This window comes from Hyalella azteca, unplaced genomic scaffold (genome assembly GCF_000764305.2).
Source record: "Hyalella azteca isolate HAZT.00-mixed unplaced genomic scaffold, Hazt_2.0.2 contig8790, whole genome shotgun sequence".
Classification (NCBI taxonomy): Eukaryota; Metazoa; Arthropoda; class Malacostraca; order Amphipoda; family Hyalellidae; genus Hyalella; species Hyalella azteca.
This window is the reverse complement of record NW_025938875.1, coordinates 1-19,657: the sequence shown is the minus strand read 5'-3', so window position 1 is coordinate 19,657 and position 19,657 is coordinate 1. Positions and strand designations below refer to the sequence as shown.

General features: G+C 40.4%; 1 protein-coding gene across 1 annotated transcript; it reads right to left on the bottom strand.

Annotated features, from left to right (window-relative positions):
- Positions 1-55: 55 nt before the first annotated feature.
- On the bottom strand, positions 56-13,799 carry LOC108668814 (SH3KBP1-binding protein 1; the record flags this gene model as incomplete). The annotated part of the gene is given in 15 exon segments (XM_018156066.1): positions 56-414; positions 792-1,385; positions 1,894-2,016; positions 2,254-2,429; positions 3,506-3,602; positions 3,859-4,048; positions 4,597-4,736; positions 5,245-5,361; positions 6,503-6,706; positions 7,488-7,702; positions 9,035-9,128; positions 10,160-10,282; positions 11,231-11,285; positions 12,176-12,279; positions 13,682-13,799. Coding segments are annotated over 15 exon segments (2,493 nt in total), but the record flags the coding sequence as incomplete, so codon positions are not given.
- Positions 13,800-19,657: the final 5,858 nt, after the last annotated feature.

The following is a 19,657-nucleotide window of genomic DNA, read 5'->3' as shown; positions in this document are numbered from 1 at the left end:
AAGTAACAAAACATTTCTACGCTTCAACTTCTCTGCAGGAGAAAAAAAAATTCCCATTTGGAATGCATTTTCATTTCTACAAAAACTTTCCTCAACATTCACACCATGTTAACACGAAAGAAATCACGTTACAAATGCAAGCTCATAATGTTGCTCATACACGTTCGTATAGCCAAGACTATTAATAAAAATATCTAAGTTAATGAAATAGAGATCGTATTGCACACATATGGCGTTCACGAAGCATGGTTCACAAGGGAAGTTTATGCAACTAAGATCCGTCTCGTGTGGACGTCTGGGCGGCCTCTGTCTTCACGTTCTGATGGTGAGTCAAGAAGGCAACGTTGGCCGCCTTCAGGAGTGGCGTGGCGCCTCGTACACCAACACAGCTGCCTCTCTGCGTCGCTGGTGCTACTGCACACACAAAATAATTCAGCGTTATTTATTGCTTAACTCAGAATCTGATACCAAAAGCGAATTCAATTCGAAAAAATGTATGTTTTGTAGCTGATAATTCTAATTCACTATTGAGGCACAAATAGGCACCAAACCTGGGAAATACTGAAATTACCAAATTTCTGAAAGCAATGACGACTCATTGTCCAGTTTAATCAATAGGAGAGAGCAAAACGATTTCGATGCATACGTCACGAAATTGTGACTTATGCGTGTTATTTTTATCAGCTGTAGGGCAAAATTTGAACTTATATTGTCCTGTAACTTAAATTGTTTATCTTGCCTCACATCACACAACTTACAATAATTATAATTAAAATAATGGCCGAACTCACCGTGCGGAAATACATGTGTACTAAAGGCACAGCCTTCAGCCTGACAGCAGTTGTTGACAGCCTCCTGCTGTTCCGAAGACTTTGGACTTGTCTTCGTAGGACGTTGTGGGTCACTCGTAAGGGATAAAGATGACACTGTGCTGTGTAGTCTCAAGGCACCCGCGCTATGACACGCATTATAATTAAGAGCTGCAGCACTGTCGGCCAGAGGAAAAGACTCGCTAGTCTGGCAAGCGAGCTCTGCGAGGCTGGCTGAACGAGAGGTGTTCACTAAAGAGCTATTTGGAGTGTGAACGTTGTGCGGTACAGAGACAGTATTTACAGGTTGACCACTGCTGGTAAAGGCAGCCATACAGTGGCTATTGAAGTGCCGCAAGTATGAGGGTGCTTGTAAGTTATGTTGTGAGGCCGGAGTGCTGTGTTGTGAGCTGCAACAATGGCAATGACTGTGTGATGGGTGGAGAGATGATGATGATGAATGCGACTGATGCTGTACTGTGTGGTGAGGTAGAGGCTGCTGTGAAGTGAACGATGAGCTGTGATGCAGAGATGGACTGGGCAGTAGCTGCTGGTGATTTACAGCTCCAGGAAAGCCTGTCAATATGAGAAGTACTGTTGAAAATTACGTTAATTGTATTGCAATAGTCTGAATACTAAATAAACAGTAACAGTGTCTCAATTTAATGTTAATTAATTATTTCATCTGAACATAATTTCAAACTATTATGCTCATGAGGAAGTATAATAAAATGTATAAACTCGCATGACTATACCCAATATAATCATCAAGACGCCGAGTAAAACGAATAAACTAGTACCATACTGAATTAAATGAGAGCGTCCTCTCGCACTGTTCGTTGAACCAAGGCAGGTTGGAAAAATATGCCTAGAAGGCTCTTCTGTATATGCTTCTCAACGTAATGGCCGTGCTCGCTGATGTACATCTTCAGCAAAATTAATATAGCCCTAAGGCCAAATAGGTGGTAGATAACGAACATTTACCGCCGCCAAAACAAATACATTGTACAACTCAAGCAAGCAGGCATACATCAGATCGTTCGAAATAAAGCCATTTATGAGACTGAGAATAAGTAATGAAGACCTGAAGGAGGAGGAGGCTGAGGGGAGGGCGAGACGCAAGGGGTGGTGCCGTGAGAGTAGCTCAACTCGCAGGTCTCCAGCAAGCGCAGTAGCTCGCCAGCATCAGGACTGCCATCTTCGTTCACTGCCCATCAAACAATATCACATTACCAAGAAAAATGCAGGCTGTACGATGTAAATAACATATAAAGATAAGATTTCGCGCCAAAAAAGATTCTTTTAAAGTCTCGATTATATTCTCCCGTGACCGTGTGGAAACTTCACCATTTCATGAAATAGTCGGCAAATTATTTTTACAACTTGACTATACCCATTTTTGTTTATAAAATAATATAAAGTAGGAATAGAGGAAAAAACCAACGCTGAGGTTTGCTGATGATGTCGAGGGCGGTGGTGAGGTCCCACATTTGAATGGCGCCCGACGTGTGTCCCGTGAAGAGGTAGCGGCGAGGGCGCGTGCTGCCGATACGGCCATCGCACTCGTGCACGCAGAAGCTGCTGATGCTGGACCCGTCCACGCTCTTCACCAGGCACACCCTGCAACATCGGGGATAATGTGACATGTTAAAATGTTAATGTTACATGTTCACCAGGTTCACCCTGCAACATCGGGGATAATGTGACATGTTAAAATGTTAATGTTACAATGTTACATGTTCACCAGGCACACCCTGCAACATCGGGGACAATGCTACATGTGCATTACAAAACGTAATCTTCTATTACATTAGATCTTCTGTACCGCGTGCAACAGTGGCATAACCGCTGAAGGGTGAAGCAGAAGCTTTAATGGTTTAAGCGAAGCGTACACCACAAGGAAATATGAAAGGAGTGGTCAGGGGAATCAATTTCAAAGAATGAACCCTCAATTAACTTATTAGTTAGTTAGTTTAGTGGCCAAATGTTTACTAGCGCTTCAGCTATTTAGCTATCTCGCACCGAAAGTCAAGATGAACATCACCATAGAGGTGGAAGGTCTCAATTATTCATCACCCACAAGGGGCGGAAGGTCTCAGATGTCCAGCCCGCTGAAGCTGGCTCGAAAGAAGCAGCGTTAGCATCTCAAAGAGACGAAGTGACAAGGAGGGACAGGTGAAAAGCAACAGAAACGAAGACACTCGAACAAGAGGTCGCTTACACGGGACGTCGGCCGCCCGCACGAGAGAGACAGAAGGGAAATGTAAGGAATCCTACCTACATAATAACTTAACCCCACAACTGAGACCAACGGTCAGACACCGCGAGCTCAGCGGTGGGGCGCTCAGGAACAATCCCCCTAGGAACGCGAAATCCCTTAGGACTTCTGACGAGCACAGACACGCGTCAGAAGTCCCCCCTGAGGGGAATTAACTTATTAAATGACGCGAAAAAATACCTACAAAACTAATGGTACAATCTTCATCAACATGACATTTCCAAAGACAGTACCTTGGCCACAGCTGTAATCGCAACCATTGCGGGTTGTGGTTAGAAAACCAAACGTACGGTAAAAAAATATGTGAACTATTTTTTTATAATTTAATTGCTTGGCATCAGCCTAATCCTGTGAAACTTTGCCGGACATTTTTGTCCAACTTTAGGATTGCTAGGGTTTTCAGACCCAGAAAACCAACCTCTTCCCCTTGCTGGCGAGCCTGACGATGAGCTGGTCGGTCTCCGGCACCACCTTCTGTATGAAGACTTGCTCGTCGTCCTGCTCTCCGTAGGGACCTGCAAACACAATAAAAGTTGCATAGCATATACAATAAAGCCTTAAACATATCATAAAAGGCACGACTTTATACAGAAATATATCTTATTTAAACAGGAAACATTAGCAGAACTAACACGTTAACCCCTAATAATTTTCAAGTAGAGGTCTATGTAACAAATGCAATATCAAACAATTCAATCGCGTATTTTCACGAACAAATTTCAATATTCTCAAGGGCTTTCTGTACATGGCAACGAATGAGAGCTGCCATACCAATCTGGTTAGCATGGGGCAGACAGAGCGCAGGATGATCTGCCTCCTCGAGAGTGAGGATCTTGTAGGAGGAGAGGGGCGTGGAGCCAGGCTGGGTGCTGATCATGCCTCTGAAGCGCATCACAGACCACGTACGTACGTGGTTATATTCGCTGCACACGCTGATGAGCAGCTTCTCGCTCAGACGCACCTGTAGGTACATTGTACAGTTAGTAGTCTTATAACAAAAAATGCAACAAAACAGGGTAGTTACGGGGCACTTATTTATACAGTAATTGGTGCAATATTACAATTCACTTACACAGAGTGGTAATTGCTACGTAATAACACATATAAGGTAATGATACAAAGGCATTAAGGTGCACTAATTTATACAGTGATTAGTGTCATGAGCAGCTTCTCGCTCAGGCGCACCTGTGGGTATATCGTAAAGTTAGTAGTCTTATAACAAACAATGCAACAAAAAAGAGTAGGTAAGGTAAAGTTTATACAGTAATTGGTGTTAAAATACAATTCAATTACACAGAGTGGTAATTGCTCCGTAATAACACGTATGAGGTAATGATACAAAGGCATTAAGGTGCACTTATTTATACAGTGACTAGTGTCATACCACACACTCCACTCAAGTAGAGTTGAACTGACTGGACGCCAAACCAGACAATGACTATTAGTGCATGAGTAGGATCAACTTTACTATACCACTCAGACCGAACCAAAGCCAGACCCCGTACGTACTTTAGTGACGGGGTGGCGGTGCACCGTGAAGGTCTGGAAGAGCTGAGGGCCGTGCCCTACGGTCTCCGGGTGCTGCACGATCACGCGCACCGTGCCTGAGCTCGTGCCGTACGCGATTTCAATCCAGTTCCCGCACACGTCTGTACAAATAAAAACAAATTTGATCAACATTTTTGATTTAGATTCTTGAACGAATTGAAATACTTTTAATAAGAGAGATTATTAAGAGATTCGCTGTTGGCTACCTTGCTATTTTGTGCTCTACAGAGTGACTGTATAATAGCATCAGCAGAATTGTACAGCAGTAGAAAATTTGCGATACAAGAGAATACGGTCGTGTAAATATGTATAACCTTTTGTCTACAAACACATTAACCGTCGTCAAAGACATTCAACTTCAGGATCCTGGTAAAGAGAATTGTCTTTAGTAGACGAAGCGTTGAGACACGGCAATCAGCGTAATATAAATGAAATACTTACGAGTTGTTAACTGAATCAGCCAATCACTGACAGCTTATCAAATTAAACACGCCAATCATAGACGAGAAATCGTCCGCTACATGTACTTAGGCCGCTACATATATACTTAAGCGAGTTTTGATAGAACGTTCTCTGATTACTCCCATCAACAAGGGAAGCACAACTGACTGGTCTTAGGCGTGAGGTAGACGGAGATGGCTGTGATGACGTCATTAGAAGGGTCGTGGTAGAGCTCTGTCACCAGCAGGTCGTTGTCCTTCATGCGCAGCGGGAACTTTTGCATGTCTGCAACCGAAACAACATTACCATTTTAAACGAAAAATCCTAACGTACCATCACTGAAGGTGAATAACTTCCCCACCAGGAGTTGATGAGAATGAGTTTTGGTTGGGGGATGGTATGACAGCAGAAGTATGGTAGGGGCGTGAGTAGTAGTAGTAGTAGTATAAGATTTACTAGCGCTTCAGATAGCTATCTATTTCGCGCCGGAGGTGAGATCTTCAGCTAGGGGCGTGACGGTATGCGTGGTACTGGTACATGCGTGACACACTACATAAGTGTGTCGATGTAAATATAATACAAAGGAGACAGGATATTAAATGTATCTGAACAATTTACCCAAGTGGCATTAAAAACTCGGGAAAGGAAAATTGGCTAAAAAGTGTCGACACGCGAGTTACATTTACGGCGCATAGCTGTATTCAGGATCGCAGCGGTCTGCCGTTCATGAGTTTTTCAGGCGCAAATTACTTCATCATAAAAGTCTACCGTTCTTTTCTTTATTTGCTGTTGGTAGAAGAAGTAGAGCTCTGCTGCACTAATCCTGAGGCCGATTTGTTATACATATATTTCTTATTCATATATTGTTGAAGTTAATTGTCAGATCTCCAATGTTAAGTAGATTCATTTTTACTTTCCTTTGACAGAGTGAAATAGGCTCAAGTTTTCCCGCCTGATAATTTTCGAATTTAAAGACTAGTGCGCACCATTCATATAAATTCTTAGGCATTCGTATTTTGCAGTCACCAGCACATTTGTTTGAGCCATAAAGTATTTAATAGTTTTTTGTTTGTTGAATAACAGTGTAGATTTATAGTCAGTCAAATCCCCAAATTTGTATTTTCATTCGTACTGACGTGCGGAATTTTCTCCCGCAGTTTTACAAGAAGAGAAAGGAGATAACGAACACCGAGTTAGGTACTTCCCTGTCCATTCTTTCCTACCTGGCTAATTTTAAGTGTCTATTGACAATTTAACCAGGACATAGCGAATGTCAAGTCAGACGTAACTAATTTGGAGTTATGAAAAACGATTTTTTGCATTCGGACAAATAATTCAAAGATTATTATCCCACATGGAGTTCATATGAGGTTTCTAATTATTTTCTACGCAATTTAATTGTTATACGAGAGTGCAAATACCGCACCAATATAATATATGGAGCCGTTGGTGCAGCCGAGCAGCAGGAAGGAGCCAGCAGTGTCGAAGGAAGCGATGGGCAAGACGTCCTGCGTCTGCCAGTTACGCGTCATCGCGTGCCACACGCCAATCTTGCCAACGCTTGACAGCCCCACCAGCTGGTACCCGATGAAGAACAGATACTCCACTGCCACGCCCAAGTGGAAGGTTCCTGCACGAATAATTTAAATAAACACAAATGCTTACTTTATTGGTGTTGAAATTGTACTCTACTGCCGTGCCCAAGTGAAAGGTTCCTGCACGAACAATGTTATTGAACAAAAGTGAAAGGTTCCTGCACGAACAATGTTATTGAACAAAAGTGAACGGTTCCTGCACGAACAATGTTATTGAACAAAAGTGAACGGTTCCTGCACGAACAATGTTATTGAACAAAAGTGGAAGGTTCCTGCACAAACAATGTTATTGAACAAAAGTGGAAGGTTCCTGCACGAACAATTTAAATAAACACAAATGCTTACTTCATTGATGTTAACAACATCGTACTCCATAGCGACGCCCAAGAGGTAAGATAATAGAATAGCAATTTTCAATGAAATTAATCATTATTGCCAGAGTAATGAACATAATCTGCATGCACATCTAAAGCAAGGATAAACCTTATAATACAAGTGATGAGATCATTATAATCATAAAAAAAACGAGTTTATGAGAAGTCAAACCAGGCATTTAACTCAAATGTAATCTGTTTTTTTTTTTCTTTTAAAGTACTGGAACCATGACAGGAGGATACGCAAACCCTGCAAGAATTCTATCCATACGTGACCCATCATCCCCAACGCTCCACAGCGTGATGTTGGCCCTCACTAACCCACATCCACGCGTGACCCATCATCCCCAACGCTCCACAGCGTGTAGGCCCTCACTAACCCACATCCACCCGTGACCCATCATCCCCAACGCTCCACAGCGTGATGTAGGCCCTCACTAACCCACATCCACCCGTGACCCGTCATCCCCAACGCTCCACAGCGTGATGTTGGCCCCAAAAGAGATGGCCAGCATCTTGTTGTGGGTGGCAGAGGCGTTAGGTTCAGCCTGGGCCCCGGCAGCGGCGGCCATCTTAGCGTTGATGGCGACGCGCTCGATGAGCTCCTCCTGAGGGGGCGACGTGAAGGCGAGCTGCCAGCCCGTGCTGTCTTTGTTCCTGCCAGCGATAACATTTTTTGAGATAAAATGAATTAAATACTGGTCAAGTATAAATACTTACCATTAAATACAAAATAAATTAAATAATACTACCACATCATCATGTTCTTCTAGATAGTGAAGTCCCAGTCCTGTACACAAGTCTCAGTCCTGTACAGAAGTCCCAGTCCTGTACACAAGTCCCAGTCCTGTACACAAGTCCCAGTCATGTACAAAAGTCCCAGTCAAGTACACAAGTCCTAGTCCTGTACACAAGTCCCAGTCATGTACACAAGTCCCAGTCATGTACAAAAGTCCCAGTCATGTACAGTACATAAGCTCATAAATTCCCAGCTCTGTAAAAATATACTACTACTTGAACACTCAATCTATCGACAAAAATAATAATCAATTCATAAGATAATCAGGCAAACAAAATTATTTGGTAAAACTGCTCTCCCTGCCGCTGCCTCGTTTAGGACAAAATTATTTTTCTCAATTAGGAATATATTCAGTTGAGGTAAATGGAAACGATATAAATTGTAAACCCCCTAACAATTCACAGTAAATATTCACAACGAATCTCTAATTATGAAGCATAGCACTAGGATACAAGAGACAATAATAATGAATAGAAACGATACAACTTGTAAACCCCCTAAAAATTCTCAGTAAATATTCACAATAAATCTCCAATTATGAAGCATAGAACAGGGATACAAGAGAATAGTTTTGAGCGAGTTTTAAATTAGTTTAGGATGAGGGAGAGACACCTTAGGGGAATTACTCACCAGCGGTTGACGGCGCTTCAAGACGCATGAGGGAAGAAGATAATTTAGAGAAATATTTTAATTGAGCAACAATAAGTAGAAAGAAGAGAAAAAAATATAACTCAGTACTCACTGCAGTGAGTGACAGAGAGCGCATTTTATCGTCGACGAAAACGTGAAGTCATGGACGGACAGACAGACAGACGGACATATATAGTGCATTTTTTCCATAAATGAGAAAATGCGCTAAAAACACACGTTCACGTACTAAAGTCAAACTTCACGCACGAAGTTACGCTACTTCAAGGTTATGCAAGCAGCATTTACAAGCTATGTAAAATCAACATTTGAACACAAATATCTCATATACCGGTACAGAGAACTCAATATACAAAAATTTCATTTATCGAAAAAGTGATGAATATTTGAAAGTATTTTTCATCACAAAAGTAATGACTAAATCCATAAGGCTTGAGAAACCCCGGACAATATTACTGCACTCAGACTCTACACTGTAAAGCTACCAGTAGACGAGGCCGAGTAGAAGTAGAAGTAAAAGTAGAGATAGCAGTGAGACTCACCTGTAGCACGTCACGAAGTGGGCGTAGGCGACGAGGATCCAATTGTGATGAGCCTTCACCATCCGCACTCTCAGGGGGTCTACCCAGCACGAGCCTGTAACACGTCACACGTTACACCACACCACAGGACACCATACCACGCCAAACCTCATCACACCACACCACACTACACCACGTCACACCCCGTCGTACCACACTACATTACACCACATCACGCCACATCAGGTCATCCCACACCATGTCACACCACACCACGTCATACCAAACCATGTCACACCACACCAAAGGACACCATACCACACCACGTCACACCACACCCGTTACATCACACCACACCACACCACAGGACACCATACCACACCACGTCACACAACACCACAGGACACCATACCACACCACGTCACACAACACCACAGGATACCATACCACACCACATCGCACCCCAGATACTGCCGGAAGACAAGTCATCTCCCTTTCTACGTATATAATAAAATAAATAATAACCGTAACAACTGCAAAAAATAGAAAACGAATGGAATAAACAGCACAATTTGTAGCCTTGATTGAAAGATAAACAAATTAAACAAACGAAAAAAGCTTACGATTTTCTAACAACAAAGAATCTCTTCCAGCAAACAATCGATCTGAATTCTATTGTTCTACCGGCGAACAATCGATCTGAATTCTATTTTTTTTACCGGCGAACAATCAATCTGAATTCTATTGTTCTACGGGCCAACAATCGATCTAAATTCTACTGTTCTACCGGCGAACAATCGATCTGAATTCTACCGTTCTACCGGCGAACAATCGATCCAAATTCTACCGTTCTACCGGCTTCTGAATTCTACTGTTCTACGGGCGAACAATCGATCTGAATTTTACTGTTCTACGGGCGAACAATCGATCTGAATTCTACTGTTCTACGGGCGAACAATCGATCTGAATTCTACTGTTCTACGGGCGAACAATCGATCTGAATTCTACTGTTCTACAGGCGAAGAATTGATCTGAATTCAACTGTTCTACAGGCGAAGAATCGATCTGAACTCTACTGTTCTACAGGCGAAGAATCGATCTGAATTCAACTGTTCCCCAGGTGAACAATTCATCTGCAGCTCATACCGCTGGTGCCGAGGCTGTTGAGAACTGCCACGTCGATCTTGTAGATCTTGTTGAGGTCCGCGGACGAGTTGCGGGAGTGTTGACGATGATCCCAAGATGGTGTGCGGGAGTGAGACCTGCGACCTGCAGTGAAACATTGTTGTGGGAAGCCCATTTCAGTGATACTGCAAGGAAGTAGGATTTTCCTACTAGGGGTCCTGCAAACCCCCCTCTCCTGAGATGCAATATAATGTGAAATTAAAGTACGAAATTGAAGCAAAAGTATGTATCAATTTCAGTGTTGACACCATAGTAGAGTGCTCACTATTTGATATGCATCACTAACTTAATCATGTCAAAGTTAATGTAACGGATATTTTTTATGGATTTAGTGCACTCCTTAGGTTTATCATGTTAATCTTTTTTTGCTTTTCAGACTGGGTAAAGCAGGCAAACTTGAAAATACCATTATACGAGGTTATACACCCCCGTGCCTCGGTTTTGCGCTTATTCTTCTTCTTCTCTGTTCAATGTAAATACCTGATTCTTCTTGTTGTGTTGTTCAATAAATTGTTAAATAAAAACAAGGAAAAGTCTAATAAAAAGGTGGTTTGGGATGGTGGTAGGGGAGGTGGAGACCATCACCAATTCCTTGTTTTCTTGACACCCTCGCAACAACCACCCTCAGGCCCAAAACATGGCTGGTAGCACGATAAATAGAGTCCTACTACAACATGTATCAACTGACCTGCGACCTGCATCACAGGCTGCAGTATAACACGCATCACCTGACCTGCGACCTGCGTCACAGGCTGCAGTATAACACGCATCACCTGACTCGACCTGCGTCACAGGCTGCAGTATAACACGCATCAACTGACCTTCGACCTGCGTCACAGGCTGCAGTATAACACGCATCAACTGACCACGCATCTCTTCCAATAAATTACGTCCTGGTGAGGTAGGTAATGTCTCTGGTCAACAGGATTGAACTTTCCTACAGATAATATCGTACACGAGCATTAAGTGGCTGACTATCACGAGAAAAATTACTAACTATCTCCTATGAACCAATCCAATAAACTGACTCACAGGCATCAGTGTTAGGAGAACGTCCGTTTCCTGGGTCCACGCTTGCACCTCCAACCTAAAATGGTTCAAATAATGAAAGAATCAATTAGGTGCATGGAAACATTGATTGACAACTTTAACATATAATCTTTCACGAGTTAATGCTGTAAAATGGACAATAAAAGCCAGAAAATAAACCCTCGGGGGATTGGTATTTTATTGCAGCATTTCTGCTCCCACTGACAGCCCGGGTCCGAGGCGGCCCTTAGATGCATGAAGAGGCTCTGATAACATGAAGGGCCTTTTAACCCGTAACTACACAAGCCCGGTTTGTTCTAAACCCGATGGGGTCATAGGTAGCCTTCCCTATGTTCCGAGGACACAGCGGGCAACAGCAGCCTAAGCTGCTGCCCCCACCGTGCCACCCCCGTTAGTCTGAACACACAAACTGGGCCAATTTGTCATGATTGAATCTACCAGGGAAACCCCAACAACACAGCCCCAACGTTTTGTAACTTGATAATGAATGATTGATAGACTCAAAACGTCGTTAACGTAATAAAAGTTTCTATCTGAACCTTGATTTTTGACTTACCATTGCAAACGAGAAATATTGTTCAATATATTAAAAAAAACTAATAAGAAAATTGTCAATAAAATAAACTCTCTGGTCTTCATTGAATCCTGCTTAGAGAAACAAATTCTGTCAACCTATACTAATAGTATAGGTTGTATAGTATATTATTGCTATACATGACTACGTTAAATAAAACTCTCATCCCGTCACTAACATGAGAATTGATCAACTACCCCTAAAGAACAAGTCTTATGAAGGCTACAGAGCTGACAGAACAAGACCTGCAGAGCAGCTTAGCAAGACTTATGAAGGCTACAGAGCTGACAGAACAAGACCTGCAGAGCAGCTTAGCAAGACTTATGACGGCTACAGAGCTGACAGAACAAGACCTGCAGAGGAAGCCTGCAGTCCTGTGATGTGTTGCGTATGGAGGACGCGCGTGATGCAGCAAGGCCTGCTGCAGAGCGAAGGCTGGACTCTGCCACCGTTGTATCTGCACATAATATTCTCTGTAAGTCTCAGATAACTTCACAGATACAGTTAAATATTACTTTTATTTATTTTACCAATGAAATATATTTTTCACAATGACATCAAAATTTTGGGAACATCTGATCATATGGTAATTTCAGTCAAATAACTCAAAGAGCTTGGCCAATTGTAAGAACTGAGCTGCAATCTGCGCAATTCTATTCTACCTCTTTTCATTTTTGTTTTGGTATCCTCTCCCCACGAGGCATGAAAATTGATTTTTGCTACATATGCGTGAGTTTTAAATTACATTTGTATATATTAGCAGGTATTTTTACACGCAAGAAAAGAGCATGAACAGCATCATCAGTCTGGCAGTGCAATGTGCTGCTGTGACACATGGCTTGTTGCAATGTGCCTATTATTGACACTCTACCAAAGCTCGTAGATTATTGAGTGTTTCCTGAAATTGGAAATAATGATCTTAAATAAAGGAGAATTCGTACTAGCACAAATAATCATAGCTTCATCAAAAAGTTTGGGTGTTCTAAAAGTCTCATAAACACTGGAGCACTGACATAAGATTTCCGACACTCAAAGCAATGTTGAAATTAAAAAGATAATAATTCAAAGATTGAACATGTTGACATTGATTGTTCATATGCCAAACTTCCACAGCATGACAGTGCCTAGAACTATTCAAGAAAATGCTATATATGAATACTTTTTGTGTTTTTATAAATAAATACATGTAAATTTCATAATGATTTTGAATTCATCCTGTCTCTTCCAAAACTGCAAAAATTTCCACAATGACAGTAACTTCATGGCTTATATATTAAAATCTATTTAAAAAGGGGCACAATAATATGAGCAATATGCAAATGTAACACTCCGTCCTTTAGCAATACACCGCAAGATACACATATGTACAACTCCATCATCAATATGTTGAATAAATTACTGGAATAGATAAGAACCTTAAGCTGAAATGGAAACTGAATCTTTAAACAGAATAAGTATGAAACTTAACACTAATATCTCACAAGGCAAACTCTATTAATAATTAAGAGAATTTTAAGCTTGCTGCAAAAGGCTGCAAAAAAAAGCAGAAACCTCAATGCTAAAGCTCTTGAGCAATGAACACATAAGTTCTGCAGCAGGGCTCATTTATGATATGTATATTTGAAGATTTTTTATTTCACCCACATTTGTACATTGAGGACCAGCCTAGTGACATCACTTTATAATTTGCCTGATAAGTTAATGGGATCAGTGAACCCTCATTCATGTAGTCAGGAAACATTGTAGATTAATTGATAAACTAGATATTGTTGAAGCTAGAATAAATAATTTTGAAAGTTGAAGCTAGAATAAAAGTTTCATGAATTCAAATCTAATAAAAACAAGATTGATAGACTGACTTGGAGGAGGAGGCAGGTAGCCACAGAAGAGCACATCACCACAGGAGGAGGCTGTCAGGTCCTGGCATAGAGACAGACGCTTCACCAGCCCAGACACTCCGTAGAACTCGGCTTCATGTCTGCAATATGAGTACTTTCCGTGACTACATAATTGTTAAGTAATTGTCATGACTACATAATTGTTAAGTGCTTATCTAGACTACATAAATGTTAATTGCTTGTCTGGACTACATAATTGTTAATTGCTTGTCTAGACTACATAATTGTTAGGTGTTTGTCTCAAGTACATAATTGTTAAGTGCTTATCTAGACTACATAAATGTTAATTGCTTGTCTGGACTACATAATTGTTAATTGCTTGTCTAGACTACATAATTGTTAGGTGTTTGTCTCAAGTACATAATTGTTAAGTGCTTATCTAGACTACATAAATGTTAATTGCTTGTCTGGACTACATAATTGTTAATTGCTTGTCTAGACTACATAATTNAGAGAATGAATTTTGGTAGACATTATAATATGTTGGTAGTGCAGGTGGGGTTATCAAGGCAAAATCAGGGTATTGTACTAAAAAGTCATGTAAGTTTTTGCCTGAAACATTGTAGGCGTGTCCTGGTTCCCACTGAGGGCTATGAGCATTAAAATCTCCTACAATTAGGGAGGATGGTTCTACTTGATTTAGATAATGTTCATATTCATGAAGTGTTATTGCTTTGTTTGGGTTGTATAAGTTAATGATTGTGATTGGATGATTATTCTGCAGGATTATTTTTACTCCCTGTATCTCTAAAGAAGATGGTATGAAAGGCTGCAGAGTAAGGTCTAAATATGATATATCGCTTCTTATAAGAATTGCCAAGCCACCACCCACTGTATCACCTTCCCTATGCTTGTAGATTGGTGTATAGTTAATGAAATTAGGTTCATATTCTGCTGATAACCATGTTTCACATAAGCAGATGAGGTGAGGTTTTGTGCTGTATATGTGGAGTTTCAGGTTACTAAGTTTATTTCTTAAGCTTCTACAGTTCCATTGCATTATTCTTATTTCTTTATTGGAAGGCATTTTGTTAAGGTTTCCTGTGGCTGCAGTTTCTTGTTGGGGTGCTTGCTTCTTTGTTACTATATTTTTCATTTAGGTTTGGGGTTGCTCCTCTTCCTTTTGGGGTGTTGATGGAATGTTTTTCATTTTTTCTTCCTCGGCCAATGATTGGGGAGGGTTCAATGGGTACCTCAATAACTGTAGGCGTTAGTGGGACAGGGTTCTTCAGTGGTCCCGGGCTATGAATTCTACAGATTTTGTGTGGTCTGTTTATTACTTGTGCTCTATTTCTGTCTATTGTGGGTAGTCTGTCTGTAGAGTTACTGAGGTTGATTACTGGTGTCTGCAATTGAGGATCTGTTACCACACAGGTATTTTTGTCATTGAAAGGAGAGGGAGGTATTTTATTTTTAGCTGTGTCTTTTATAGTTCTGCTAGATGTCTTTGGAACTGTTCCATTTTGTGTTAATGTTGTCTGCATAGGGGCAGCAAAGGTTTCCTCTGCAATCCCAGTAAGGCAACCTGAGATATTCAAGTTGTCACTGTTTTGGCAGAAGTTTAAAAGTTTAGTTAAGAGTTCTATCAATTTGGAGATAGAATTTTCTGGAGGACAAATGTCTATGTGGGTTGTTTGGGTAGAAACTGAAATATTCTCTGGTCTCATTTGTATGCCCCAACTTCTGTGTTGGTTAGTCTGAGGTGTGACATCCAAGTGGGGTTGGAAACTCTGTGATGCCCTATTAGTTTTGCTATGGGTTGGGTTTGTGGTAGTGTGTTCTTTGACACGTTTTACAGCATCTCTGTATGAAATCTTGTCAACTGAAGAGGTTGTTTCCACCAGTGCTTCAAATTTCATACGGGGACATCCCCCATAGCTGGCTGTGTGTGCACCTCCACAGTTGCAACATCTCGGTGCTTGAGTTCTAGAGGAAGAGCAGTCCCTAACACTGTGAGGGCCCCCACAAGCAACACAATGGGCTGGACCCCTGCAATCACTAGCATTGTGCCCAAAATTTTGGCATTTGAAACATTGCCATGGCTTACTAACATATGATTCCACTTTGAAACGCTGGTAGCCCAAGTATACAAAGGGAGGGAGAGATTTAGTTGCAAAGATCACTTTGAAAATTGATGTTGGGACCCTATCCCTACCTTTGTGTATTCTTTCTGCTTAGGCGTCACAGTATCATGCCAGTTGTAACTAATGAGTTAGATCCTCATGGACCTCATCTGAGGTCTCACTACCAAAAGGACCCATCACCCCTGTTGACATTACTTGATTGAGTGGGAGACGGCATTTAACCTTCCAAGTCCCAATTTCTGTTGTGGAAAGGAGCTGAGGTATGCATGGTGCAGATGGGTTATGTTTTCCCATGTTAATAATCACAAGTCCTCTACTAATGTTCTTTTGCATTCCCTTTATACCAATTTTACCAAAGTACGAGTTAGCTAAAGCTTTACTGAGAGCTATGTCATTCGCAAAGAATTTTGATACTGGCAGTTCATCTGGAAGAGGCTCCACAACAATTACCAGGTCATGGTTTAGGTTAACATACTATCTGTAGGATCTTCAGATAGATCTGGAGAGCATGCAGGATGGAATTCTAATATTGACGGTTCATATATTATTCCCAGATACACCTACACCAGTTGTTTCGATACAACATTATTTGAGGCAAAAAAATGAACTTCTTATAGGCTTAAATCACGTATATAGGTGTGCTAAGTTTCTATAAGGTAATTCACTTGGAAATGTTGCATGCCAGCAAGGCTGCAGGCGCAGCTTTCACTCTACAATTAAAATTATACAAAGTATTAGTTCGTTAAAGATTTGTCTCTTAATATAACTGCAAATAAGTAAACTTAATACAGTAATTACAGCTACCAAGACTACGCTGTCAAGCAGACTTTTCGATGATGCACACACTAAACACGCAATTCATGGGAGCAAGAGTAAATAGAACAACAAAAGCAGGCGCCCGGCATGCAACTGCAAAAACAAATGACGATCGCGGCAGCGGCAGCACGGATCAAAACGTTAATATAGTCAATGCAAGAGAATGATTAATTATGATATTTCTGATAGATATTTGAAATATTTTCAGAAGCCTAAAACTATAACAAATTATTTCATTACTTTGACATGGTTGATTTCGAAATAAATATTTTAATGCGAATTCATGAAAAACGTTTAAAATAAATTGAATAATGTTCATTCATATCTATAGGTGGGAGTCATTCGAGTAAACAACTACAAATCGATTTATTATCCTTTAAATAAGAATCTTTGCATTGAAACTTCTGGAAGATGTGTCCACCGCAATATATGTACAGTGGTATCAAGAGTCAAAGCCGTCAACTGATCGTTCGATGGCCGCAAATATGTCGCATCGTTCTACCTATTACAGTCAATAGAACCTAAATAAACTCTGTTCATCAAAAGGAGAAAAAGCTTTGTATCAAACATACATGGTAGTAACCGGTCGGACACTTCAGCGGACTCTGCTGCGGACTGGCTTGCGGACTGGAATCAAAACCTAACTTGACGTGCAACTCACCCAGCCATAAATTCATAAATAATGAACGGATTTTATTCAAATTTGAAATATAAGTAGATAACATCTGTAATTTGTGGATGGAATTTTTTCAAATTTTTACATCAAAAACTTTTTTTTATTAATACAGAAAATCTAACTTCATTTTTAACTCACCCAGCCATAATCCATCAATAATGAACAGATTTTATTCATTTGATATATAAGTAGATAACATCTGCAATTTGTGGATGGAATTTTTTCAAATTTTTACATCAATTACTTTTTTCTAATGCCACAAAATACTGAAACTTTATCTGACTAGGACCTAACCTGCGAGGTGAATGTGAAGTTAGGTTTTCCGTATTAATAAAAAGTCATTGATGTAAAAATTTGAAAAAATTCCGTCCACAAATTACAGATGTTATCTACTTATATATCAAATTTGAATAAAATCCGTTCAATATTGATGGATTTATGGCTGGGTGAGTTGAAAATGAAGTTTGGTTTTCCGTATTAATAAAAAAGTTATTGATGTAAAAATTTGAAAAAATTCCGTCCACAAATTACAGATGTTATCTACTTATGTTTCAAATTTGAATAAAATCCGTTCATTATTGATGGATTTATGGCTGGGTGAGTTGAAAATGAAGTTAGGTTTTCTGTATTAATAAAAAAGTTATTGATGTAAAAATTTGAAAAAATTCAGTCCACATATTACAGATGTTATCTACTTATATTTCATATTTGAATAAAATCTATTCATTATTTACGGATTTATGGCTGGGTGAGTTGAAAATGAAGTTAGGTTTTCCGTATTAATAAAAAAGTTATTGATGTAAAAATTTGAAAAAATTCGGATACACGACTAGTGATGTATTGGAGGGAAGAGTTGCCGACTTTTTATCGGTTTTTGAACCACACGCAAGCGAGTTAGAGGAAGTGCAGCTGTCCGGGTGTCCGCAGTTTTTGACGAGCTCAGTGTAAGAGTATGAGTAATTGAGTATCAATTGTCACTTCGGTAGAAGGTGGTAAATTTTTCGATACATTTTCTTTTGTTAACATGATAATACAGCAATCCCTTGATTAATGCGGTTAATAAATCCCCGAGTTTTACCGTGTTAAGCAAAACTGCGCTAATCAAACTTAAGAATATATGGGAATAATTATAATGAATCCTCAAAAATAGCAAAGGAAAGGAAAATTATGTAGTTTGATAAAACTGAGCAGTAGATATGGCAGCGATCTTGACCAGTTGAAGGCTAACGAGTAACTAGCCCTTTACGCACTGAATTATGTTTCGAAAGTGAAAAAACAATCTGAATTGCTTTTCAGATCACGCGCAGTCTTTGTGTTAAACTGGTAGTAGCGATGCGCCTACTCCATTGAACGTCGTTCGAACGAGTTCACAACATGTGACGCTACCGTCACACTCGCGGCTAGACTCCCAAACATGTAATTACTCTTAGTAGAAGCTTTTATTTTCTGTGTGACGAATTCATCACACCAGGGCTTAAAGGGCTAGAGCACCGGCATGGCGCACTTACCGGCGAATGTTGCCGAACTCGATCATTCGAGTTATGAACGAGACAAGGCGCGGATAAACCGACTCTGTAGTCAGCACGAGTTCCTACGGAACGGGACCTTACTTAAAGAATTATTGGCTGAAATTCATAAAGTAACAACATTTGGCGAATTTTTCCAAAAGTCGTAACAAAAGTAACAACATAAGATCTAATAAGCAAAAAGTAACACTTTTGTTACGAACGTAACACCTCTGGCTAGAGGCGGGAAAATGATGCGTTGTGAAAAAAAAGTTGCGCTAATCAAAACTGGCACCGTGTAGATTAAGGGTAGGTAGCAAATTTTTTTTCCGCGTTAATCAAAACCGCGGTATTCAAAACCGTGCTAATCAAGGGATTGCTGTATATAGTCAAATGGGGTAAGACAGGATTGCAGCCTTCATGGGGTAAGAAAGGACCGGCCCATGGCGTGCATTCTAATTGCACAGAATTCAATTTGACAAAAGAATATTTTAGAGCAATCATTGCCTGTCATTTCAGTGCTTGTTTCAACCCTCTTCTGCAAATAATGAATTTCTGGCTTATTTTCAAAGAAAACCTATGTAAAGAAGGGTCACAAAATAGTTAACCCTGTTTGGGAAATAAGCTCTATCTAATGACAAAAAAATTTTTGGCCAGTTTTGTGGATGTAGGCAGGTAACCTCAAGTAATAGGCAACTTTTTAGGCATACTAGGCATTCCTACCTGCTACCATCACTGCCTGACATGTATTCTAAAATGGGGTAAAAAAGGACCGGACATGGGGTAAGACAGGACCACTAAATGATCCTGTTTTACCACACAAGTGGTCCTATCTTACCCCACAAATGGTCCTGTC